At 33.0% G+C, this 24,991-nt stretch overlaps 1 protein-coding gene across 3 annotated transcripts in view; it reads right to left on the bottom strand.

Annotated features, from left to right (window-relative positions):
- Positions 1-24,991, bottom strand: part of Csmd3 (CUB and Sushi multiple domains 3) — an 842,017-nt gene that overhangs the window by 439,753 nt on the left and 377,273 nt on the right. For all 3 annotated transcript variants that reach the window (XM_090339296.1, XM_090339294.1, XM_090339297.1), the window contains 2 exons: positions 9,285-9,388; positions 611-723 (listed from right to left, as the gene is read on the bottom strand). In XM_090339296.1, coding sequence (XP_090195422.1) covers positions 611-723; positions 9,285-9,388 — 217 coding nt within the window. The remainder of the gene's footprint in view (positions 1-610; positions 724-9,284; positions 9,389-24,991) is intronic.

Raw genomic sequence — 24,991 nt, forward strand, 5'->3', positions numbered from 1 at the left:
TCTCAGTTTGAATTGCAAATTTGGATTCTTAATTAGTACATTGTGTTTAAGTACTAACTCTAATAATAACTGAATGTGTGTCAATTATATTTATGATATTATCATACTTACATCTATCCTTTATGAGTGAAACAGGAACAAAATATTTAAAATTCCTATATAATTAGTATAAACTTGCATAATAACAAAACTGGTAGGGATATGAGTTTAAATAAATTTTAAATGTATGACTTATGAAAAAGATGATCTCAACCCTGACATCATGCATTTGATCTGATGGTCTATCGAGAATAATTAGCACTCTGGAATATTTGGGGACTTGAAGAGAATAAAATGTATATTTGATTCTAGAAAAAGATAGTTGTTCAGAGTGAGGAAAGCACAAAAAGACAGATATAAATTATGCAAAATTCTCATTTGAAAAGAAAACTAATTTTATTTAAAGTGGCATCAACATCTATAGTTAGATTAAAGATGAAATAATTTGGTTGGAATGCATTTGTGCTTGTACTCTGGAAAACTTTTTGTAGATGCAATTAAAATTGAATTCAAAATTATCCTCTGGGTATATTAAGATAACACATTTCCCACAGAAGGAATTCCTCATTACCTTTGTAGTTAACCTTGAAGCCAACCGATCCAACACTTTCATCAGTTTGAAGGTGCAGCCACATCTGGCTACTCATGCTCACTATCAAGTCTGGCACAAAACTTCCAGTTAGCCTGAAAATGAGATTGATAAAGAAGAAATGGATTAGTTAAACCTTCTCTGCATAGGAATTATAAGACAGATGTTTTTCTTGATATTTCAACAGGAAAGAAAACAACTGGCAGATAAACTTTTAGATTATACATGAATGTAAGCTACAAAAACTACAAAACACAAACTACGCAACTTAGTGATCAAGATTTATCATTAAAAAGTACAATTTCATGCATTTAACTAAGACCTTTCAAATCCCCAAGATTTGAAATTTGAGATTACCAAATTTGAGACCATCAGAGAATCTTAGACTTCTTTGAATTCAAAAGAAAAGATGATCCCCCCCAAAAAACTATTCAAGTATCTTTAGTTCTGAAAATGCATACCATTTCAATCTTTAAAGTTGCAGAGAAGTTCATTTTGAATATTTTACAAATTATTCAGATACCATTTGGAAGAGTACCATGAGTAGAAAATCTTTTTTACTTCAAATATTGAGCACATGGCCTGTAAGGTAATTATATCCATGATAGTTTACCTATTATATATGTGTTTTATTGTAAACAATTTTATTTAAATGAACCTCATGCTAACTGGACGTGCTGTATCTTAATGTATACATGTGTAATCTCTCATTCAGAAAGGTATAATTTTAGCTACAGAAGGGAAATTGCTCCATATATTCTCAAAAATATTTCAGAGGAATATTTGAACGGTTCCAAGGGTCAAACAAAGGATGAAAGTAAATGAATAAATTAGACCTTTGAAGAATCACTCTCTAAGAATGGAAACACAGAAATAAATGTACTCATTCCAGAATAAATGTCCAAATTACTAGAATGATACTTTTCATACAAAAAAGATAGGCTTTTAAAAGAGGAAATAGTGTATGTTTAGGAACTACACTGCTAAATTACAAAGGGCTGGAAAATTAGAAAAGGAAAGAAAATATAAAATCACCTTTCACAATAAAAAGAATATTTTAAGAAAGCAAGGAAAAGTATCTTCGAGATAGTGACTGTGCTTTACAAGACCAATAAAGGGCAGCATGAATGGCCATACCATTGCATTGACCCTTGCAATAAAGTGCCCTGCTTCAGAGTCAGCTATCAAAATGAGAAAAATAACATTTAAAAAGACTTCATGATGGGCTGGGAGTTGGGCCTAGTGGTAGAGAGCTTGCCTAGCATGCACAAAGACTAAGGCTTGATTCCTCAGTACCACATACATAGAAAAACCCAGAAGTAATGTGGTGGCTCAAGTGGTAGGGTTTTGGTCTTGAGAAAGCACAAGGGCAGTGCCCATGTCCTGAGTTCAAGTTGTTTTTTGACTGGCAAAAAACAAACAAACAAAAAGCCTTCAGGAACAGTATGTTTGCAGTGTCCAGCATTTATCACTGAAGTGTTCATGAGGATATCATGATTTACACTGTGGAGATCTATATAACATTGAAGAGTTTTATCAAGATAGGTAAGGATCATAAAACACATATATGATTTATTATACATATAAATGTATATAATTAACATCATTTGCACCACATTTGTGACAAATGAATATTCACTGGAATTTTGGCGAAATACAGGTGCTGGTCTTATGAGCTACCATAGAGAGTCAGATGCAGGTAAAGGATCAACAATGAAAACTGAAGTTGAGAGCCATGAAAGAAAGTAAAATGAGCCCATCATAAAATGGGCAGAAGAGCTCAAGTTCATAAAATGTACATATAAATGTAACATATCTAATATACCACCAATCTTTCTTGTGCTGAAACTAAAAGTAGTATTTGGGGGGAAATTCAGTTGTTGCTATATATCACATAAATCAATATCCTTTTCAGTTCTGAATTATTTAACTGCCTTAAGCCTAACTAAAGGTTCTTTGTCAGTACATAAAGAAGAACTAATGCTTGTAAATCAATTTGTTCCCTTGTTAATTTACTCAATATTGAGCAAGAGTCTACCTAATTCCAGATTCATTGCTAGTATAAATATATTTTAAAAAACAAAAAAACACTTAGATTTGTCTCTGATGCCAAAAAAACAAAAAGTAGAAAACTTACTGGTTTCTAGAATTTGATTAAAAAACATTAAAAATCACAAGCTTTTAGTTCCTTTCAAATGTGTATACATAATTCAAAATGCCTCAAGATCTGTGCTATTTTCATTGCAAGAATGTATATTTTCAGAGGTCTCTGAGACAAGAACGCGAAGTAGGGGGAGAATGCCCTGTCTCCTTGTGTCTGTTTGAATGCATGGGCAGGTGGCTCCATGATTGAACTCCTTGCTTGTCCTAAAATATGAAGCACATTGTTTTTCTCTTTAATAAGCATAGGGAAGATTTGTGCCATGTGTTATATCCAATATCTAAATGCTATATCTATCTATCCCTCTATTTTGCAATCTCCTTAGGAGATTACCTATGATATATTTATGATAGACTGCTTGAATCCTTAATTTCATAGAAATAGTGTTTATTCTTTTACTGAAGATCATATAAAGAGGATTTATGGCACTGGTGAATGATTCTATTATTACCTGGATATCTACATGTAAACTGGGTCCTTTGCATACAACCTCAAGAGCTCATTCTTCCTTTTTATCCTGCCAAGACATTAATTTAGATTTAAATAGGGATCTTAGCTGCTTTGGGAAACTTTCTATTCAGCCTACATCCACTACAGTGAAATATACTTTTGGAGAGCAATGAAAGTCTTTGGTCATCCTTATGAAACACTAAATGATTCTTTAGGCCTGGCGCAGCGACTCATTCCTATAATCCTAACTACTTAGGAGACTGAGTTGTGAGGATCATGGTTTAAAGCCAGTCTGGACACTAAAGTGCATGAGACTCTTATCTCCAATTAATCACTAGAAAACAGGAAGTGGGGCTATGGTTGAAGGGTAGGGCAGGCCATTAGCCTTGAGCTGGGCTCAGGCCCAGATTTCAAGCCCCTTAACCAAAAATAAATAAATAAATAAAATAAACAAAATAAAGCAAAACAACAAAAAGATTCTTCAGATGGTTTTAATGGTTCTTAATAAATGTTTTTGAATTTATTATTAGTGAATAAAAATTGATCTTTCTTACTTATATTTATTTTAAAGGTGAGTAGCCTTGGTTCAGTGTACATTCATGAAACAGTCTAAACTTCTCAATAGGTTTGTTCATGCAAGAATAAAAGTGTAAAAGTCTTAGATAAATGCACTTAAAAATCCTGCTTAATCACTGATGTAGAACAAGAAACAAACAACAAAAAAAACAGGAACAATTAAATTTCTATTAGGCTCAGTACTTAATTTTCTTTATAACCATTCAAAGCATCTCCCCATTAGAGATAACTGCAATTATATATCCCATTTTCTTTGTGTCATGAAAAGATGTAATTTTTTGCTTGTTATGAAAATCCATCTTATTTTTTGTTTTCTTGCATAAAGCTATAAAAAGTGATACATATGTTCATTTTAGGCTATTTTCAATTCACTTAGAATTATGATGGTCTTAAGGAAATGATTTTAAAAACCACAACCCTGTACATTAACATTTCACAAAGGATTAACTTATTGAAAGTAATATACCATTTTTAAAATAAAGATATTTAAATAGCTATAAAACAATATGACTAGATAAATATTGGTCATTCTGCTAAGAAGTTAATTATTGTGACTATCCCTTAAATTTTAGATAGGGGCTTCAGAAGTTTTATTTTATGAACGAATTCAAAGGTATGTGAAAATTAACTCTGTTCTCATTGTTTGCAAAAATACATTTCTATGTAGAATCTTATACTCCAAACTTGAATCTGTAGGCAAAATTTCAGCACACACATCTTTGTTTTCACTCATGGATACAGCATTGTTTATCATTGTGAGAGTAAATTGGGCTAATTTACTTTCTATATTTTGTCCTAATTTATTTTATTATAATATAAGCATATTTGAAATCATAGTACAACTGCTACTGAGCTAAAGAAAGCTATAACCTATTTAGTTTAATTGTATTTGATTAGCACATGTAGAAATAAATGTACATGTATACAAAATAAATTAAAGCACAGTAGAAATAATTTTTTCTAGGAAATCAGCAGGGCTGTAAAAGGACAGATAAGCCAATAAGGAAGAATAAAGATCTGTAAAGAATATAAGTTGCACCATAAATTTTAAATTTTATCTTCAATAAATAATATTGCAGAGTTCATTTTCCCTTGGTAGCATAAATTATTTCTGACTCCTAGGCACATATATTTATTATTGTGTGATGTCAAATCTTTTGGATGACTAGATGTCAAATTTTGTCTGCATGGTAATTTTCTACTGTCAGTGTGGTTGGCGTGATTTAGATGGTTTTTAAATCTTTAGGGGGCCTCTAGCTACTATGGATCAGAGTATGTTCCAGTTCACTTTTTAAGAATTCCTTTTCCTCTTATTGTTATTCCATAGGTATGTCTTCATGCAGAATCATTTTTCTTCTCCATTATAAATCATGTGAATAATTTTCAGTGTTAGGTATATAGGGAATATAAGATAAAAAGTTTCTGAAGTTATGAAAAAGTATGTGTGTGTGTTTGATGTACAAATGCACAGACATAAATTTGTATGTGCTTATTACACATTGCTATTTTGAATTTGCTATTCTATAAATATGTTAGACAGGGGACACAAGACAGGAATAAGGAAGAAGTACTAGGTTTCTGTTCAAATGAATTCCTAAACCTCTGGTCTGTTGCTACATTGATGAACAATATATATACAGTCGGAGTCTCCCTTTCCCATGGAATTAACATGGGTTTGGAAGTAATATGGATGTGAATGGTACTATCACCAGTATTTGGCCTCTTAAAAAATTTACATTCATTTTCTCTATCATATATAAGTGTGAAATAGCATGTGGAAAACTATCTGTGAAACATGAAAGTTCTTTCTGAGATCCTTTCAAAATAATAGTGCAATTGGCCAAATCCATTAAACTGAATTATCATCAAATGGTCAAGTTAATATTTTCTATTGACTCTACTGATTCTTCATGCTACCTCAAATAACTTACAAGAAATAAAAGCTACTGTTTAAAATTACAGGAAAAAAATAAGTTCCAAGTTATGCTACTAGAATGCATTAGAAAAAAAATATATACAAGATAAGGTGGTAGGTAGAAAGAAGGAGAGAACCCAAATGGAGCACAGATAGAACAAAAAAATAACAGAACCTACAAATGTGTACATTGTTATTTTTATATTCACAGTAGTTTACACACACTCACAAAATAAAGCTCCATGGAAAACTTATCACTGAATAAATATTATATCTAATTATAAGGTCATTAAAATATTACTTCATTCTTCATCACATTATTTTTGTGCTTAACAAAATTATGTTAATAATTTTAAAGCTTGAAGATTCTCTTCTGGAGGAATATTTTAGCTGCTGAAGGTATAATAACTTTATATTCCACTGTCCATTTAAGAAGCACTGTTGTAGAACACAAAAATACTTGAAATCCTGGAATTCCCTTCATCCTGGAATTGTATTGGTCTCTTTGCCCAGTTCCTTTTGATGATATTGGAATAGGCAACTGGCAAGTGCATCCCTAGCCTCAATAGACGCCTGTCTGCAAGGGAGAGCAGAATTTTGAATGTTCAGGTGAAGGTGTTCACATACGTTTAGAAAGATGCATTTCAGATTGTGATCTCACATGTCAGGGCTAGTCATTCCAATGCTTGCATATTTCAGTTATAAACAAAATGACTGAGAGGGGATGGGGGGGGATATAGAGAGGGACAAAATAATGAGAAGGGGTATCAATGTTCAAGAAGTAATGTGCCCACTACAGGAAAAATGCAACTGTACCCCCTCTATACATCACCGCGATGATAAAATACAATTTAAAAAATCACAAAAACTGCAAAACATAAAAAATTCCACAAGGAAGAATTAAATGTATTACATTTAACAGTTTAGTGTTTCATTTAAAGCCTTTACATTTTTAGTTTTGACAATGTGATGTCTTGCTTATATTCTTACTCTAGATTCTACCATGGCATGAATGGTCCTAAAGTTGGAAAAGTTAAACCCATTGAGAAATTTGTTTCAATTTCATTTAACTTTCCTTCAACTTCTTTGGTAGATACAAAATCCAGTTGTAGGGTTTTTTTTTTTATGACAGTCATGTGTTTCAAGGATCTTTTGGTCCAAATTCAGATCTGTAAAACTTTTAGCTACTCAGTTTCTATTGGAAGGCTTTTAGGATTTGGGACCCAGCACAGATTTATTTTAGTGTTTTCTTTCTGGAAGAAAGTGTTTACATCAATGTAATTTTACTTCTGTAGGAGAAAGGCATGTGGAATATATATTCATAGTTGTAGATAAATGATTCTGAGTAAAATGAAAAATATATACAACTTTCAAAATTAATATTTCTTGGAGAGTAGGAAACAGAAAAAGAGAAAAGTACATAGCCTATATAAGCTAAGGATGCTATGACAACAGTGATATGAAAATAAGAAAAATGCAACACTTCTATTTTCATTCTCCTAACAGTGGTAGAAGAGACATTTCTAGTTTAGAGACATAGTTTTTTTCATCTGCTATTCACTTGTAATATAAAAGCTTCCCTTTAAACACATAAGTCTCAAGTTATCTAGCTTATCTCTGCCTCACTTTCACCTGAAATAATCAACCGCAGGCCTACTTCTTTCATTTAATTATCTCATGCTTCTCCTCTTATCTGCTTCTTGACCAAGTTCACTTAATAATATTTTTTAAATGCATCTCAGTTTTGCTCTATGAGATAAGAGAAATATGGACATAATACCTATTCACTATTGAAATTTTATTTAAAAAATTCATCCCAGCCCTATCCATTAGTTTCCACTTTGAAGCAATAAATTTGATCAACTCGTTTTGTGACCTCCCAAAGTTATTCTTTATCTATATGCATATATACACACATTTATATGTGTTCACGTATATGTGTTTGAAGAAGCATAGACATACTAATGGCATAAAAAATACTCTACATAATCTTATATATTAGTTGCTCCAAGGAAGGAATCCATGTGATGAAATTCTTCTGTAGACTTCAAAATTATTCTATATTTATATGTACATGTTCGTGCTTCTCTCTTCATATATATAGACATATGCATAAGTACACATATGTGTAGGTCATATATATATGCATAAGTGTAGGTATTATGTGCTTATTACATATTCAATATGTTTATATGATTTAATAATGCAATACATATCATATAATATATAAAAGTGCACAGTATATAATATAATAAATATATAATCCTGCAAGTAGATTTATAAAATGTGGTAAAGCTGGGTGGCTTATGCCTGTAATCAAAGCTACTGAGGAGGCTGAGATCGGAGGATGGCAGTTCAAAGTCAGCCCTGGCACTAAAAAATCCATGCGACTCTTATATCTAACTAATCACCAGAAAACTGGAAGTGGTGCTGTGGCTCAAGGATTAGGGCAGTAGCCTTGAGCTGAAGAGCTCAGGGACAATGCCCAGGCCCAGAGTTCAGTCCCACAAACGATGTCAACAAAAAAGTGTGGTCAAGTACTTATGAAAACCTTTTTTAGCATTGTAAGCTATATTAAATATACAAGATTATACTTAAAACATGTGTAGTATCAGTGTATATTAATATATCCATGAAATTGTTAATATGACATTTAGCTTTATTGACTTCAGAGTCTGGAATAACAGTACTGGAATACCTTATAAAATCAAAATCAGTAGAACAGCATGGAAGGGAAAGCAAACAAAGTTAGGCTGCTGAAGACCATAGCAATAAATACATGCTTGGGATGGGCACTGGCTTTAAGGGTTATTTATGCCCAAATCTGTGTATTCATAACTAATTCTCTATTACCTTCTTGAGTTCTAAGATATAGATGTGGATTCCAAATCTCAGAACTTGAATTTCATAAGTCATGTTTAGGGGTGCAGAAATCTCCATTTTTGTGTGTATGTACCACCCTTGGTGTTGCACTCAAAGCTTGGACAATGTTCCTGAGCTTTAATCTGCAGGCAAGTACCCTGCCACTTGAGCCCCAATCCCACTTCTGGTTTTAAATGGTTAATCAGAAATAAGTGTATGGTGAACTTTGAACCCAGGATAGTGGTGAACAGTGACTCTCAGATTTTAAACCCCTAAATAAACAGGATTACTGGGGAAGTAATACCCAGGTAGAGATCATAATTTTGAATAGTCCATGAGATTGGCACTGTTAGTGATGCTTAGAAAAACCAAACCCAAATAAATAGACCCATCCAGTAGATAAGAACAAGCTCTCACAACACACCTAATTTTCTGGCATATTTATTTTGGACTTTTTATCTTCTAGAGTTATAAGAAATATATGTCTGTCATATAGAAGCCAGCCCCAAATGGTAAAATAGGAAAAGTGCCTCAAATTGTATTAAAGATGGACTGAAAATTAGATGTTGTTTAAATTGATGATATTTAAGATAGCCTCTTATACTTTTGCTATTTGGAGAAATCCAAGAAAAATGATTTAAAAGTAAAAATCTGAAGAATTAATAAACAACAATTAAACTTAGATAACTTACACCTGAAGCACTGTTCTGGGGTCTCCGACTTCCCCTCCGTCCCCAATCGTCAGGGTGTCATAGCCAATCTCCAGGTCAAATTCTTCAAAATTTATTTGGATAACCTAGTAATGCACAGAGACATAAACCATGAAATGGTGCATCATGAAAACAAAATGAAATTGGAAGCAGTGGCAGAAAAAAGTAATTAAATGTATTTCAGAATATCTATGAATTTCAACGTATGTTAGCAAATCATATTCAAATGTTCTCCGGATGTAATCATTACATCATCCTGGGGCTTCAACATGTTGTCTTTTAGTTTCTACATTAAGTTTTCAGTGAGTGGCACAGTTTCTGAATATATAACATTTTTTATAGATGCACTTGAAGCATGATTACTGCAAATCTGCTTTAAGAAGACTTTGTAAAAGTACAAGTAGGTGGAGAGTGATTTTACATATTTTTTCATAACATTAAGTTGAAAAACTGTGTGCTAGTTTCATTAAGTAGTAAAGTTTAAAAGCAGTTACAGATAAATTTGAATCTACATGGCTAGATTTAGATATATCAGGTTTATTTTTTAAATTTTTAAATTTTATTTTAATGTATAGAGGGGTTACAGTGATATTTGCCAGATAGTAGGTAGGTGCATTACTTCTCACACATTGATACCCCTTCTCATGTTTTTGTCCCATTTTCTTCCCCCAATCACCTTTTTTCCCCTCTACCCTTTCCTACATAGCCCCATCTGTAAGGAAATGGAAAGACTTGGGAAAAATCATATTAAGTTTTAAGTAAGACAGACCCAGAGGAATATAGTCTCAAAGATTCCCCCTATTTGTAATAGTACACATCTAGGACGTTCCTAGCAGAGAATTACAATAGTGCAAAACCTAGATACCTAAGGCCATGCAGGATGAGGCTAAATGAAAGGACCTCCAGAATGTGGAAACAGGAAATTTATCTAGTGTTATTGTTATTCTTAATGTACTATGTTATTCCTCTTCGGTTTTATTGCCCTTTGGTTAATCTCATGTCGTTATAATATCAGGTTCAGGTTTATTTTTGTAATATCATTTTTTGGAGAGTCCTGGGGTTTAAACTCAGGGACTGAGCACTGTCCTTTCACTTTTTCAAGGATAGAGATCTACTACTTGAGCCACAACACCCATTCCTGGCATTTTCTATATATGTGGTACCAAGGAATTAAGCACTCTACCACTAGGTCAAATTCTTAGATATGTAATATCCTTTTGTAACAGAATGTAAAGAACATTTTGAGGGACAAATTACACTGTAATATATAATTTAGCCGTATTTCATATTGCAATATAGGCTTGTATTTATACATCATTAATATGCCTACTTAAAACAAATTTATTTAATTTATAATTACTGTTTAACACAATTTTAAAATATAGGGAGTTAATAATACATTAAAAATTGTCTTAAACCTAAGACTCTTATCTCCATTAACCTTTAGAAAATGGGAAGTGGGGCTTGGCTCAATGGTAGGGCAGTAGCCTTGAGCTGAAGAGCTCAGGGACAGCACTCAGGCAAAGTTCAAGCTCCATGACACTCAAAAAAAAATTCCCTCAATACTCTCCCATATGTAACCATGTATTGAATAAGAATAATATACAATAATCTACTATTTAACATTTGATAACAAATATAAATATATAATAAAATATTTGTCATAAAAATTTTAAAAATGAAAATTTCTTTTTTGCTGTACATGGACATACTTAGAGAACTTTATGTTAAGTGAAATAGGAATGAAAAGAAAATATAATTATGTGCTTTCATTTATATGTGACTTAACAGAATCAGAAAATGCAATAGTAGCTCCACAGGTAAGCAAAAACCACAGGGATTATATTAGATATGCCACTATCATTACAAGGAGATAATTAGTATTAGTGAGAGAATGAAAACAGATAATCTATGTATGTTCTTACTGGAAAGGCAGATAGGAACATTATGGAAAATAATAACTAGTTCCTCAATAAATTTAAAGTAGACTAAAGGTAACCCAGTAATATTCATTGCAGTTATATATACAAAAGTGATATAAAATAAGTAGAAGAAATGAACACACTGTAAGAAAATATATATTGATATGCTCAGTTAAATATTATCTATAATAGTCCCAATATGGAATCAAGTCAGTTGTCCACAGATAGATAAATGTATAAAGAAACTGTGATTTATCTTGTATTATAATATTGAGCCATCCATTCTATACTCCCTCTCTTCCTCCATCCATGTAACTATCTATTAAAATGATATTCTGACATTGAGAAAACATGAATTAACCTATGTTGATATTCCTCATTTTTAGCTACTGAGAATATTGGATGTCTTTAAGTGTCCAAATCTGAAATTTTAAGCGTTTCCAATTTAAAAATATACATAATACACACACACACACACACACACACACACATACAATTTAGTGCTATTTAATGGCAAGCTTATTTTTCAGTAGAATTTAAACTTTCTGATTCTCTGGAATTCAATTTTGTATTCATTTTGTTCTAACTATATCCAAGTTTTACTTTCAAACTGGAAACCATGAATATACCTTTGAGGTCTTAGCTAAATTTCATGTTAGCTATTGACCCAAAGAAGTAGGGTGATTACCTAGTGAACTAAATCCAGACTTATTACCATATACTTCAGAAAAAGTCAGGCTTTCTTCTAGCTTCTATTCCTAGAGAGTTCCTTTGCTTTCATATAAACCAACATACAATGAAAAATATATGGTCCTGCTATGTTATTGGAAGTGTCTTTCATAGTATGTACTCCGTTCATTGCATCCAAATTGTTAAGGCTGTGATCCATTTTAGTGGAATCTTTTACACAGTAGATGTAGAATACATTACAATTAAAATTAGGAAATGTTTCATTCCATGTGCCTAACAAAGCCTAATGGCTAGCAGAAACAAATTAGGTGCCTAAAATGACAGACCAATTGATTGCTAGTTCTATGCCAAGCTCTTGATATCCATTATTATCTAATTATATTCTGAAGAATTTAGAAACCCATTTAATGGTAGATTTTATTTTTTTCTGATTTGCACTGAATATATGAAGCCATAAAATTTCAACTCATTTTAAATTAAGTGATGAATTAATTACTAATTCATATATGTTCAGAAAAAATGTTTAACTATTGAGCTGTCACTGAAATCTTAGACATTGTAATTATTGAATGCTTTCAATGACACAATCATTGAGAAGCAAAGTAGTTTGAATTTGTAAAACCCATTTTTTTTGCCAGTCCTGAGCCTTGAACTCACGGCCTGGGCACTGTCGTTGGGCTTTCTCAAGGCTCGAGCTCTACCACTTGAGCCCCAGCATCATTTCTGGCTTTTTTCTATGTATGTGGTACTGAGGAATCAAACCTGGGTCCTCGTGCATGCTAGGCAAACACTCTACCAGCAGGCTAAACTCCGACCCCAGAACTCATTTCTTATACTTTCATTCATTTATTTGTAGTTTTTATGCATTACTGCAGGAATTGTACCATTGTAGTAAAATCTAATTAACTTTTATACATACGTATGTGACGTCATGGTAAAAGTTCATTCTATTGAGATAATTCCAAGGTGGAAAGTTCCCAGAAGTAAACAATTAAGTTGGAAAAATGAAAACAATATAGCAAATGTTTCATTTACCTTGTAATGTAATATTACCAGGAGACTAGGGTGAAATTTTCCTTTTGGATGAACTCTCCTAACATATGAAAGTGCCCATCTTTATCTTCACAAAATGAAGACGTGAAAGGTAATATAAAATAAGCAAATAATAATAAATATAATATGCATGCTGTCAATACATATTTATTTATTCATAGACCTGGAGTATTTACTAGGGAAATGGGGATGGATCTATGTATAAGTGTAGAAAAACATCTCATATTTTGTTTATCTTGTTCCCATACATTGCTGGGAAAACAAATACCTTCATCTCATAGTACTGATAAGGAAAATGCTGCAAAATAAAATATAATTTTAAATAACTCAAATAATTTATAATTGTCTTGATGTTTTAAGAAAGCAAAAGTTCACTCTTTTCATTTGAGTTCTGGAGTGTGACTGGTTTATCTTCTGCTACTCATTAAAGGTTTTATGAAAGATTCTACATTGCTAATACTCCTTTATAATTAATGTCCTGGATATTAACATTAAAAATCTAGAAGAAAGAGATTGATAGAATTAAATAGTAAGTTCTTAGTAGATTCACTTTCTATAAAATTCAAGACAGAGTTTCACAATGTGACATGTTAGTACTACTGTAATAGCTATTTATCTTTCATTGCTGTGCTCATATAAGAGATTTAAGACAATGAGTCCTATACTATGTATTTTATGATCTGACGAAAAATTTTCAATTAATAATTTTTATGCCAGAATTGCATGGAACTAATTTCACTATTACAGATACTAGTCATCCCTGTCTATTATAATGAGATATAATTATCAAAAATTTGCTAGTAAAAAAAGAAATGTTGTTAGTACAGTATATTTCAATTTGCCCAAAGTTAGTTTGGTGACAATTATGGTATTTGCTTTTGTCATTGTGTATTCTATTCCTTAGGATAAGCAGCTACATATATGTACATACATGTACATGTGTGTATATATTTACCTATATATATTATATGTTCTCAAAATAATATACAATGTAAATGAAATCTGTATGTGATATATAATCTCTCAATCTAATATATATATAATCTATTTCAAGTTCCATCATTATCACAAACATTCCATTACTTTAACAAATTCTCTGATATTCATAAGGAAATCTGATAATTTATATGTTCAAAGATTGGAATAAATATTACATTAACTATCATTGGTAAAATAACATATTCAGTGCTTAAGTAAAGGACAAGTATTATTTGATAAGGTAAATTAATCAGCCTAAAATGAGTCACATGTCTTTACAATGGAACTTGTGAATGAAATTCTTTTTTTGTCAATTCTATTGTGATGCAAAGAGGATAGTTTCTCAACCGTATATTAGGCTATTATAATTGATTCTTTTCCCTGAGAAATTTCCTCTGTCATATGTGCTTCAGAATGACAATCAATCACTTTGTTATAATCTTCTATGTTTTAACCAGGTGAAGAAATCCTGATGCATAATATATACATCATATAGCAGACATTCAATTAAGTTTATGGTATTCAAATGCCATATAACACAATCAATTTGACATCTAATTAAAGGACTTGTTTTTTTAATATACCCCCAGATCATGATAATCACATTACAATGGGAGAGATAAGACAGGAGAATGAGACACTGAACAGTAAGAGCAGATAGAGACATGGACTCTTGGGTTATGCAGAAGCAGAGATGACAGCTGACTGATATAGTTGGCAAATACAGAATAAATTTTTTCCAACAGCAGCAAACTTCCAGTGCAATGAAAGGTGAAAATGAGACTGGGACAACCTTCTAAAATAATAAGACATGTTGTGATGGAAAGAGATTTTTGTTTCTCAAACAGAACCAGTGAGATAGAAAATGAGTGCTGAAGAGGAATGGAGAAAACAGATGGGTTTAAGGAAAATGAACTTTATTTTGTGTGTGATAAGCAGCAAATGATGGGTTTTAAGTGTTATTCAGGTGATATCCATATTTTGCATGTTCACATTGGAAGCAGAGAAAACCTACATGCAGGGGGGAGAAGTAAGTGAGAGCTAGAGTGAAGACTTCTGCTTGGGATAGGAAATAAGAAAAGTGGGCACAGGGATGCAATGCATATGGTTGAACTGGTGGATTCCAAGTGTTCTCAGTAGATGGAGGGATCAAGAAAATATGATGATGTATGGAAGCATGCATATATGTGTGTATATTGTAATTTTACCCATCTATCAGAAATAATGATATTTTACCAGTCTTAAGAAAATGGAAAAAATACTTGGAAAAAACTCTATTAAGTAAGCCAGATCCAGGAAAACATAGGTTGCAAGATTTCCCTCATTTATGGTAGATAGAATATACCCACAAATCTGGAAGTAATATATTAGGTGGTGACCAAGGAATTTTAAATGAATTAACTGAAGTGTAGTAGAGTGTAGAGAGAGCTCAAATAGTAATTCTTTAAAAGACAATGTCAAAGCCCCACAAAATAAGTCACAGGAAATGGACACTTGCAAGAGGGAAGGATAGGGCCAAGAGGAGAAGGGGAGAAAAATGAAGGAGGGATCAAGGGAGAAGAATGAAGGAGGGATAGGGGGAGAATACAGGCAGAATTAATTTTCTCTACCTCAGAAGTGAGAAAGATAAAGAAAAGGAAGTCAAAGGATGTTAGATATTGAAATGTGATATAGATCAATATGTATTGCACAGATATAGTGCTCTGTAAAACAAATTAAAAAAAAAAAACAGCTGGGTACAGAGACCGACACCTGTAATTCTAACTATTCAAGAGACTGAGATCTGAGGATCACGGTTCAAAGCCATTCCAGGCAGTAAAGTCAGTGAGACTCTTATTTCCATTCAACCACTAGAAAACCAGAAGTAGAGCTGTGGCTCAAGGGCTTGGGTGGTAACCTTGAGCTGAAGAGCTCAGGAACAGCGCCCAGGCCCAGAGTTCAAGCCACATGACCCATAAAAAAAAAAAAAAAAACAAGAAGAAGAAGAAGAAAAGCAATAAATAACCTAAAATGAAGAAAAGTGATAATTCCCGTAGGTTGGCAGGGGCAGGTGAGAATGTTGAAAGCGGTGACATTGATCAATATGCAGTAATTAATAAACTGCTTTGGTGAATGTAAATTCCCTTAGAAACTACTTAGAATAATAAAAATATTTCCCTCCAAAAGAGTAGGCTCAGACAAGCATATGATTGAAGTAGATTTTGTACTTACATAAACATGTTAAAAGAAAGCCCATTATTTTGTACAGTCAGTATGTACTAATAAATTCAACTACAATATACATTAAAATATTAATACCAGGGAAATGAAAATAATTGTGGAAAGGTTAAATTTGGATGGTAAGATTGAAGAAAAATATTTCAAGTAAATATGATTAAATAATATTTTTCAAATGTTTTATGCATTTTAGAACTCAATTGAAAGACTCAGTAATCTATTTTTCAGGAGGTATTACTTACAATTATCTAATTTATACAGGATAAATACATGGTATAGTTTAAATTATATGCATATATATTTAAAATAGTAAACTTTAAAAACTTTTGTGATATACATTTTTAAGTTACCTGAACAGAATATATATATATGTGTGTGTGTGTGTGTGTGTGTGTGTGTGTGTGTGTGTGTGTGTGTATGTGTATGCATAAATGAATCATATATATATTACTGATGACCAGCTAATTAGTAATCTTTCTAAATTGTCTATTTTTATGGGACACAGAAAGGTAAGCTTATATGTGTTGTAAAACAGATGAATATATAATGCTGTCTTAAAGTGTAACACAACCAATATTTAATAATTTGTAAGTAATTTCATTTTAGAAAAAAATACATCTTATATTCTAGAAGTATAATAGCTATTCATGGATATATTATTACAGAAGATATTTTCTAAAACATTTGGCTAGACCATTAGAAATGAGAAGTGCCAGCTCAGGGAATTCTCTAGCTTCATCCATTCTGATGGTAGCATCAGGTTAATAGTTTCAATTCTTTACAAGGGCTCATATTTTAGAGACAGCAGAGGGGAAGAGCCTGGGGATACACTGAAATATTGATGGAATGATAAAAGCTTTTAGTTTTGTTTTATTTTTCTATTCCTTTTGTACCTGTACGCTGATCTTCCCCTGAAGGAGATTGCATGCATGTAACAATGACAGACTGAATAAGGCACGACAAATGTTTTAGAGAAGTAAAGAGGCTAAAGAAAAGAAAAATGCCCCAATTATTAAATCTATAGCAGAACAGTATGAAATTATTGGCTCTTTTCTGTCATTTATTTAGGAGTAGCTCCTGGAGTGTATGTACATGATCAACACGAATTATACATTGAATAATAGATCATATAGATAACATTCTTATTTTTAGAAGACTTTTTCTTGCAACTTAATATGTTAGATTGTATAGTAACAAAATAATTTGGCAAAAAGTATCTGTGAGGTTTATTAAAATTCTTTTCAATCACTGTACATTATTTGTGCAAGAATGCTCATATTGGACATGTGAATGTTATTTATTCTTCATTTATGTCACTATGCCAAAGGATTAGTGCCATTTTTTCAGATTCTAGAGTGCAATCAAGTTCAACATCGGCATTTATGAGATCATTTTTTGGTTCCAGAAATTTTCTTCACAGCATTGGCAGTCTCAGCTCATCTTGCAGCATTGGCTTGAATATAACCTACTTCTACAGACCACTGAAACATTCATCAGATACTCACTTTTTATTACACATGGGAGGTTGTCTTCAAATTGTAAATTGTTAGTATATGGGTTTATTGTTTTATATTATCTTTTTCAACTACTGTTACAGGAACTTCCTAAAAGCAATAAATCAACAATTGTTCTTTTTCAAAAGTCAATTGTAGACTGAGATTTTTTTCATCCAGTAAAAATATTACACTTGCCAGGTAAAATCTTGGATATATTACATTGCCATTGAGTTGGCCAATACAAAATACATGAAGTATTTTGCCTTCTATTGAATATGAAAGATCATTGCATACTAAATTGAAAAGGGTAATGAAACAGTTATAAAAGAAAAATGGTGACTCCAAGGAAATTAAAAAATGCTACAGCTATCTGATTGTAGTTCTGAAGTCTCTTTTACTCCCAGTCTTTTTTTTCCCCAAGTATTGTATATTGTAGGCACTGTGCTGCTGGATTAAAAGAAGTTGAAAAAAGGAGAAGTTACAACACGCTAAATAAAGAGATTAGACTTTGTATCTTGAAGCTACATATTGTGAGTTATTTTAGCTGTAGAGACTGTTTAAGTTTATCCATATCACTTAAAAACAATTACAACATCAGTATTGAAGTATTGAGGACTTTCCATGTTGAAAAAAAGCAAGAACAATATGAACAAAAGCAAAACAGAACAAAAGAAAACAAAATTATATTGTAATAATCAAAGAAATGCCTATAGAAACACATAGAATGTACTTATAAATGTGTTTCCTATAAAATCTCTGTACTGTAATAATAAATATTCAGGGGAAAGTGCACACTTAACAATGACTGCATTAGATAAGAAAAAGACTCAGAACTTTATGTTCCAAACAGTCAAACTAAGAGAAAGTAAAGGAAGAAAAACATACTAACAATAAAATATGGCAATAGATGAAATTGTATTCAGAGCAGACATTATAAATCCAAATAGGGCAATGGATACTCTTCTATGAAAAGATGGAAAGGTTAAGTAAATCCTAGAAGTCAGGAATAAACCAAGGTTGAGAGTTTAAAGAGGTGAAAACAAAATAGATAAATATATTTCCACAAGAGTCATAAGATGTTTCTACTGGAGAGCTCTGAAGATGCAGTGAGCTAAAGTAGTGTGGTACTCTGATCCCTAGAAATATAACAGAATTCAGTATCTCAAGGTGCCCCTGTATCAAGTTATATCTTTAAATACTTTATTAAGAATGAACAGTCTATCACATTTGAGAAAAATATCATTTTGAATATTTTACATGCATCAAAATGGGCTCTGTGGTATTTTTTTCTCCTGTTACTTTACTCTTCTCTGTATATATGCTCAAATCAGTTATAGGCAAACCAACAAGTTATGTTTATTTTTAGTTGCCTTGAAATAGCTCCATGTCTTCTTATAGGGATTATACTAGTTTATATTCCAGGTAAGAATTCAATGTGATTTTTTTCTTTTGTTTTTAGGGTGAAAGCTTTCTTTTTGGGCTAAAATTGTTTTAGCATTAAAAAAAAACTAAAATTAGAAAAAATGTACATCAACATAACCAATATCTAATCATCCTATACTCAACATCATAATACATGGGGAAATAGTGATACCATTTCCTAAGTCAGTCAACTTTCTTCATTGTTATTTAACATAAAATATAAATTATAGCCAGTGCCATAAGGCAGGAGAAAGAAATGAAAGGGATTCAACTAGTGAAGGAAGAAGTGAAATAATTCATATTCACAGATGATATGGTCTTTAAAGAGCTCTAATGCTTCCACCCAAACACTCATACATGTGACAGCCACTTTTTACCAATGGAGCAATATAGAAAATGAATAACTACAACAGTAGCTGCTCTGTATACTAAATGTGAGCTTGAGGAGGAGGAAATCAGGAAAATCATTTCATTCACAGTAGCCACAAATAAAATGAAATTAACATAATTGGTGGGGGAGGAGACAGAGGAGGGGACAAACTGGGAGAGAAGGTGGGACTGGGTGACACTGATCAAAAAGAAGTGAACTCATTATCTGACTTTGGTAACTGTAACTCCACTGAATGTTCCCTTCACAAGAAATTTTTTACAAATGAAATAAACTGAACAAAGAGTTAAAAACCTCTCCAAGGAAAAAAGTAAATCCTCTCAGAATAAAAAGAAAAAAGAAAGAAGGAAAGGAAACCCTGAGGAACATACCAGAAGAGACAATGGCTACCATGCTCCTAGGACTGACAGAATCCATACTGTGAAATAAATGTAGTTCCAAATACCATCTACACATTCAATAGGAGTTTCATTAAAATACCAGTGGTATTATTCCCAGAAATAAAAAAGCTACCCCTCAAATTCATATAGAAGAAGAATATACCTTGGATTCCAGAAGTAATGCTAAACAAAAGAAGTAATACTGGGCTATCACAATATTGTACTTTAAATTGTACTACAGGTATACAATTTAGAATAGCATCATGACTGCAGAACAACGCCTTCTCTCTCTCGCTCTCTCTCTCTACACACACGCACACACACACACACACACACACCAAAAACAAAGAACAAGGGAAAATAATAGAAGATCTACAATTATTCCTACCAGCAACTGATATTTGACACGGACAAAATTAAATTAAAAAGCATACCAAGTAGCTTCTCCAAAAGTAATTCTCAGTAAACTGTTGCCTACACTTACAATTGAAACCAGAAGTCTGTCTCTTACTTTGCACTAATGCTAAATCCCAAAAAGTACAAAAAATGATCTAATACTGTGAAGCAATTACAGAAATTCATAGGTGACATTTTAGTAGTCTTAAATATGAGTAAATTATTTCCTGACTTGGACTCCAATTACCCCACGGGAACAAAAACAAGAAAAATAAAATTAAAATATTTCCGCATATCAAAAAAATTATCAGAATAAAGAGACAGGGTGCAAGAAAAATTTCATCAGCTATTCATCAGAGAGAGAATTAATAACAGAGTATGCAAAAACCTCAAAAATTAATAGGAAAGAAACAATCATTTCAATTAATTAAGGGGTGAATTAATCAAACAGATATAAAGAAATAAAAATGTCCAATAGATACCCGAAGATACATTCAAGGTCCTTACTCATAAAGAGAATGTAAATCAAATCACACTAACATTACATTTCACCTTACTCATACTGGTAACCATCAAGGAAACAAGCAATAAATTCTGGTAAGGTTTCAGACAAAACAATAACAAAAAAACTTACATTTTTACTTAATGACTGCTTGTTTTCAGATAGCTATTCATTGCATTTACACAGAGTAATTACCTTTCAGTGAAACATTTCAAATAAATCATCCATTTAACAGAGAAAAGAGGGAGTATTGGCATGGGTGGGAATAGTTTGGGAAGTGCTATATTGGCATGATTTAAGCAGAATGGAAAATAAAAGTCAGCACTTTTAAATAGTTCTCTTATTGCTAAGCCCAGGGTATCATATAAATAGTGATCTTAAATATTTTCTTGGCTTAAGGACTCTCCTGGTTAGTTTTTCTGTACCCATACTAGTGCTTTGTACATGAGAAGGTCTCCTCCCTCTCCCTCTCCCTCTCCCTCTCCCTCTCCCTCTCCCTCTCCCTCTCCCTCTCCCTCTCCCTCTCCCTCTCCCTCTCCCCTCTCCCTCTCCCTCTCCCCTCTCCCTCTCCCTCTCCCTCTCCCTCTCCCTCTCCCCTCTCCCCTCTTCCCTCTCCCTCTCCCTCTCCCTCTCCCTCTCCCCTCTCCCTCTCCCTCTCCCCTCTCCCTCTCCCCTCTCCCCTCTCCCCTCTCCCTCTCCCCTCTCCCCTCTCCCCTCTCCCTCTCCCTCTCCCTCTCCCTCTCCCTCTCTCTCTCTCTCTCTCTCTCTCTCTCTCTCTCTCTCTCCTCTGTGTGTGTGTGTGTGTGTGTGTGCTGCTTGTGTGCGTGTGTGCGTGTGTGTGTGTGTGTGTGTGTGTGTGTGTGTGTGTGTGTGTGTGTGTGTGTGCGCGCGCGCGCGCACAGCAACACTTCCAGTTTTCTGGTGGTTAATTCGAGATAAAAGCCTCCAGGAGTTTTGTGCCCAGGCTGTCTTTCAATCATGATCCCCAGATATGTTTCCTGAGTAGCTAGGCATAAAGACATGAGCAAGCAGTACCCCGTTCCATCCTGTTTTTAAGTTTATCATTGACCTCTGGTAACAGGTTAGCCTTCTGATCTTTATTCAACTGCAGCAAATACTGTGACTTAGTGGATAAGGTCAATAGAACATTCATATACCATTCTTATTCCTTGTCTTATTGCCTTTTTTTTTTCTTTTTTCTAGTCCTGGGGCTTGAACTCAGGGTCTGGACACTGTTCTTGGACTTTTTTGCTCAAGGCTTGAACCACAGCATCACTTCTGGCTTTTTCTGAATATGTAGTACCAAAGATTCCAACTTAGGGCTTCACACATGTTAGGGAGCACCCTACCACCATGCTAAACTCCCTGCCCAAGCTGCTTGTTCACTGTCATTCTTATGTGCTTTCTTACCAATGATGTCAGCAGCCTGGTTGGGTTTTCCAGCACACAGACAAAAGACAAACTTTTATAGACTGTGGTCCCTGGTTGTCTGTTCTCTTGAGACGCAAAGACACTTTGGATTTCCTGTTTATCTTTGGTGTAGACTCTCGGTTAGAATTTACAGTACAATAGTAAATAAACCTTGCATTTTTTTAAATGCAATTTTGCTTCGTTTCTTTCTATCTTGAATCCACAACTCCCTTAATAGTTTCTCCGTGGTGTACTTCCTTAATAATTCACTTGCATTCAATTTCAACTTGGATCTGCAGTTTCTGGAAACCTAAAAGGACAGCTGTAGACTACATAAAAGTGAACTTGCCATGACTGGCTAAAACCATAGACCTGGCACTGAAATTTGACACACTTCCCAAGTCTCTAATATTGGCACAGAGACCCACTGGTTGCAGAGTTGACAGGCTAAATCAAGGTGTATAACCCTCATTCCAGTGTGGAACATGGGTGATGATAGTGTTAAAAGTAGACAGAGTTGTATTCTGGTGCCTGAACAGTTAATGATGATGGGCACAGAATGACTATTTTACAGGTATAAATCTATATAACAGAAATATTGTAATGAATAGACAAATGTTTATTTCAAAGTTAACTATTTTAACCTGATATAAAATGGGGATTTTGCTTCTTTTAAATTAAATAAAAGAATGGGAAACTTCAGCAAAGCAACATTTGTCTTACCTCTAGGAAATTCAGCTTTCGTAACCTAAAAATTTCTATTTGGACAGGAGTCCTTGAGAAGATGACACAACAATGTTTTCATGTATTCTACCACTGCAGGGAAATTGGCTCTTTATATTGAGTTGGGGAGAAATTATATAACCTAACAAAATTTGTTAGAAAATCTTAATATATGTATATATATAAAATGTTTATATATTTGTAAAATTTTAATTTTTGAGCCTATAGTATTTTAGAAAACAACATGCAAGTATAGATTACACACACATATATATGTATACACATGCACACACACATACACACACATATATAACACTTATTTGTAAAGTGGTATAAGTGCTATCAAAATATTTCCTATTGGCCTAGTGGTAGAGTGCTTGCCTAGCATGCACGAAGACCCAGGTTCAATTCCTCCGTACCGCATACATAGAAAAAGCCAGAAGTGATGCTGTAGCTCAAGTGGTACAGCCCTGGCCTTGAGAAGCCCAAGGACAGTGCTCAGGCCTTATGTTTAAGCCCCAGGACTAGCAAAAAAATTTCCTACTCACTGTTCACTAGTTTTGACTAGAGAAATCACTGTACTTATTTTTCCTCATATATCTATATGAATTATTATTCTTTTCCCTTTCAAATTTACTTTTTATTATCTTTAAATAGTTGCAAAATCCTACTACAATTACAGATTATCATATATCAGAAATATTAACTGGATACCTCCTATGAATTTTATAGCAATATTGAACATACTTCATTTTTCAATATATCTGAATATATGACTTACAGTCTATTTAATGACATTTATTCACCTTTGAAATATGAGATACTTAAACAAACACGTCATAATTTAAATGAGTAAGATATTTACAATACACCAAGTAATAATTGGTGTTGAAAAAGCACAATCAGTCAACAACATACAACACAACATCACATAGAATAGGATGAGGGAAGAGTTGGGCACTTCACACTTATAACCCTAGCTATTCAGGAGGTGAAGATTTGAGAACCACGATTCAAGGTGAGGCTGGGGAGGACAGCCTCACAAGTTCATGAGACTTGTATCTTTGATTAACTAACTGCAAAAAAATCTTGAAGTGGGGCTATGGTACAACACTCCCCTTGAACATAAGAAAAGCTCTGGGGTAGCTAGCACTGTCACTAACTAGCTAACCAAGTAACTAATGAAATAAATAAACAAAAATGAATATATAAATACATAAATGTATAGAATAAGTTGAGGAAACTGATTCATCGATATAGATGTGCAGAGTGTTGAAGTTGTTTGATTTATAGTAAAAATTTTCACACTTTATTCTGTGTAAGGTTCATGGACTCCCTAGTGTTTGTTTGTTTGTTTTTAATATATCCACTTTACTTGGTACTCTCTCAACTTTCTTTCCTGTGTCATACAGGTCATTCTGTTCCATATTTCATGAACCATAAGTTTCATAAGATATGAGACAAGTTTAGAAACAACAACATAGTCACAGTATTCAATTATTTCCAGAAAAAGTGTTTCTGGCTAACATTACTCCCAACACAGTATTTTAAAGCTACAATCAACCTACATCCTTTGAAGATCTATTGTATCCTTTCTTTTCTGACAGTTAAGGCTTCTCTTCAGCTTCGATGAGTTATAGTCTGAACTGAACTTGACCTCATATGCATCTGCCTTTCTTCTATGAATTATATATCTTTATGTTCACTTATTTTAATCTTTCATTACTAACCTCCCAGTGGATTGAATTTTCAGTTTCAAGATTTGCTGACATCCTAGTGACATCAGAATTATGCTTATCAGAAACATTCAATATAGATAAAAGTGAATTTCAGATGTTTTAAAATGAGAATAGATTATGTTCAGAAACTTATAAAGAATTCCATTCTTCAATGTTTGTATCATAGCGCTCTATAATAAAAACCAATTTAATCATAAAAATTGATCCAGGAAAAAAATAGTTAAGAAGTTGATTATAATCAAAGTATATTATGTTGTATATCACTATAAAGCTCCCATATTATAATATTTTATGTAATAATAAAATATTTAAAAATTGGACCATGGTATTAATTAATACAGTTGTTACAGAACCCTCCCTCTCTAAACCCAAT

This window comes from Megascapheus bottae, chromosome 9 (genome assembly GCF_031878675.1).
Source record: "Megascapheus bottae isolate mThoBot1 chromosome 9, mThoBot2.hap1, whole genome shotgun sequence".
Taxonomy (NCBI): Eukaryota; Metazoa; Chordata; class Mammalia; order Rodentia; family Geomyidae; genus Megascapheus; species Megascapheus bottae.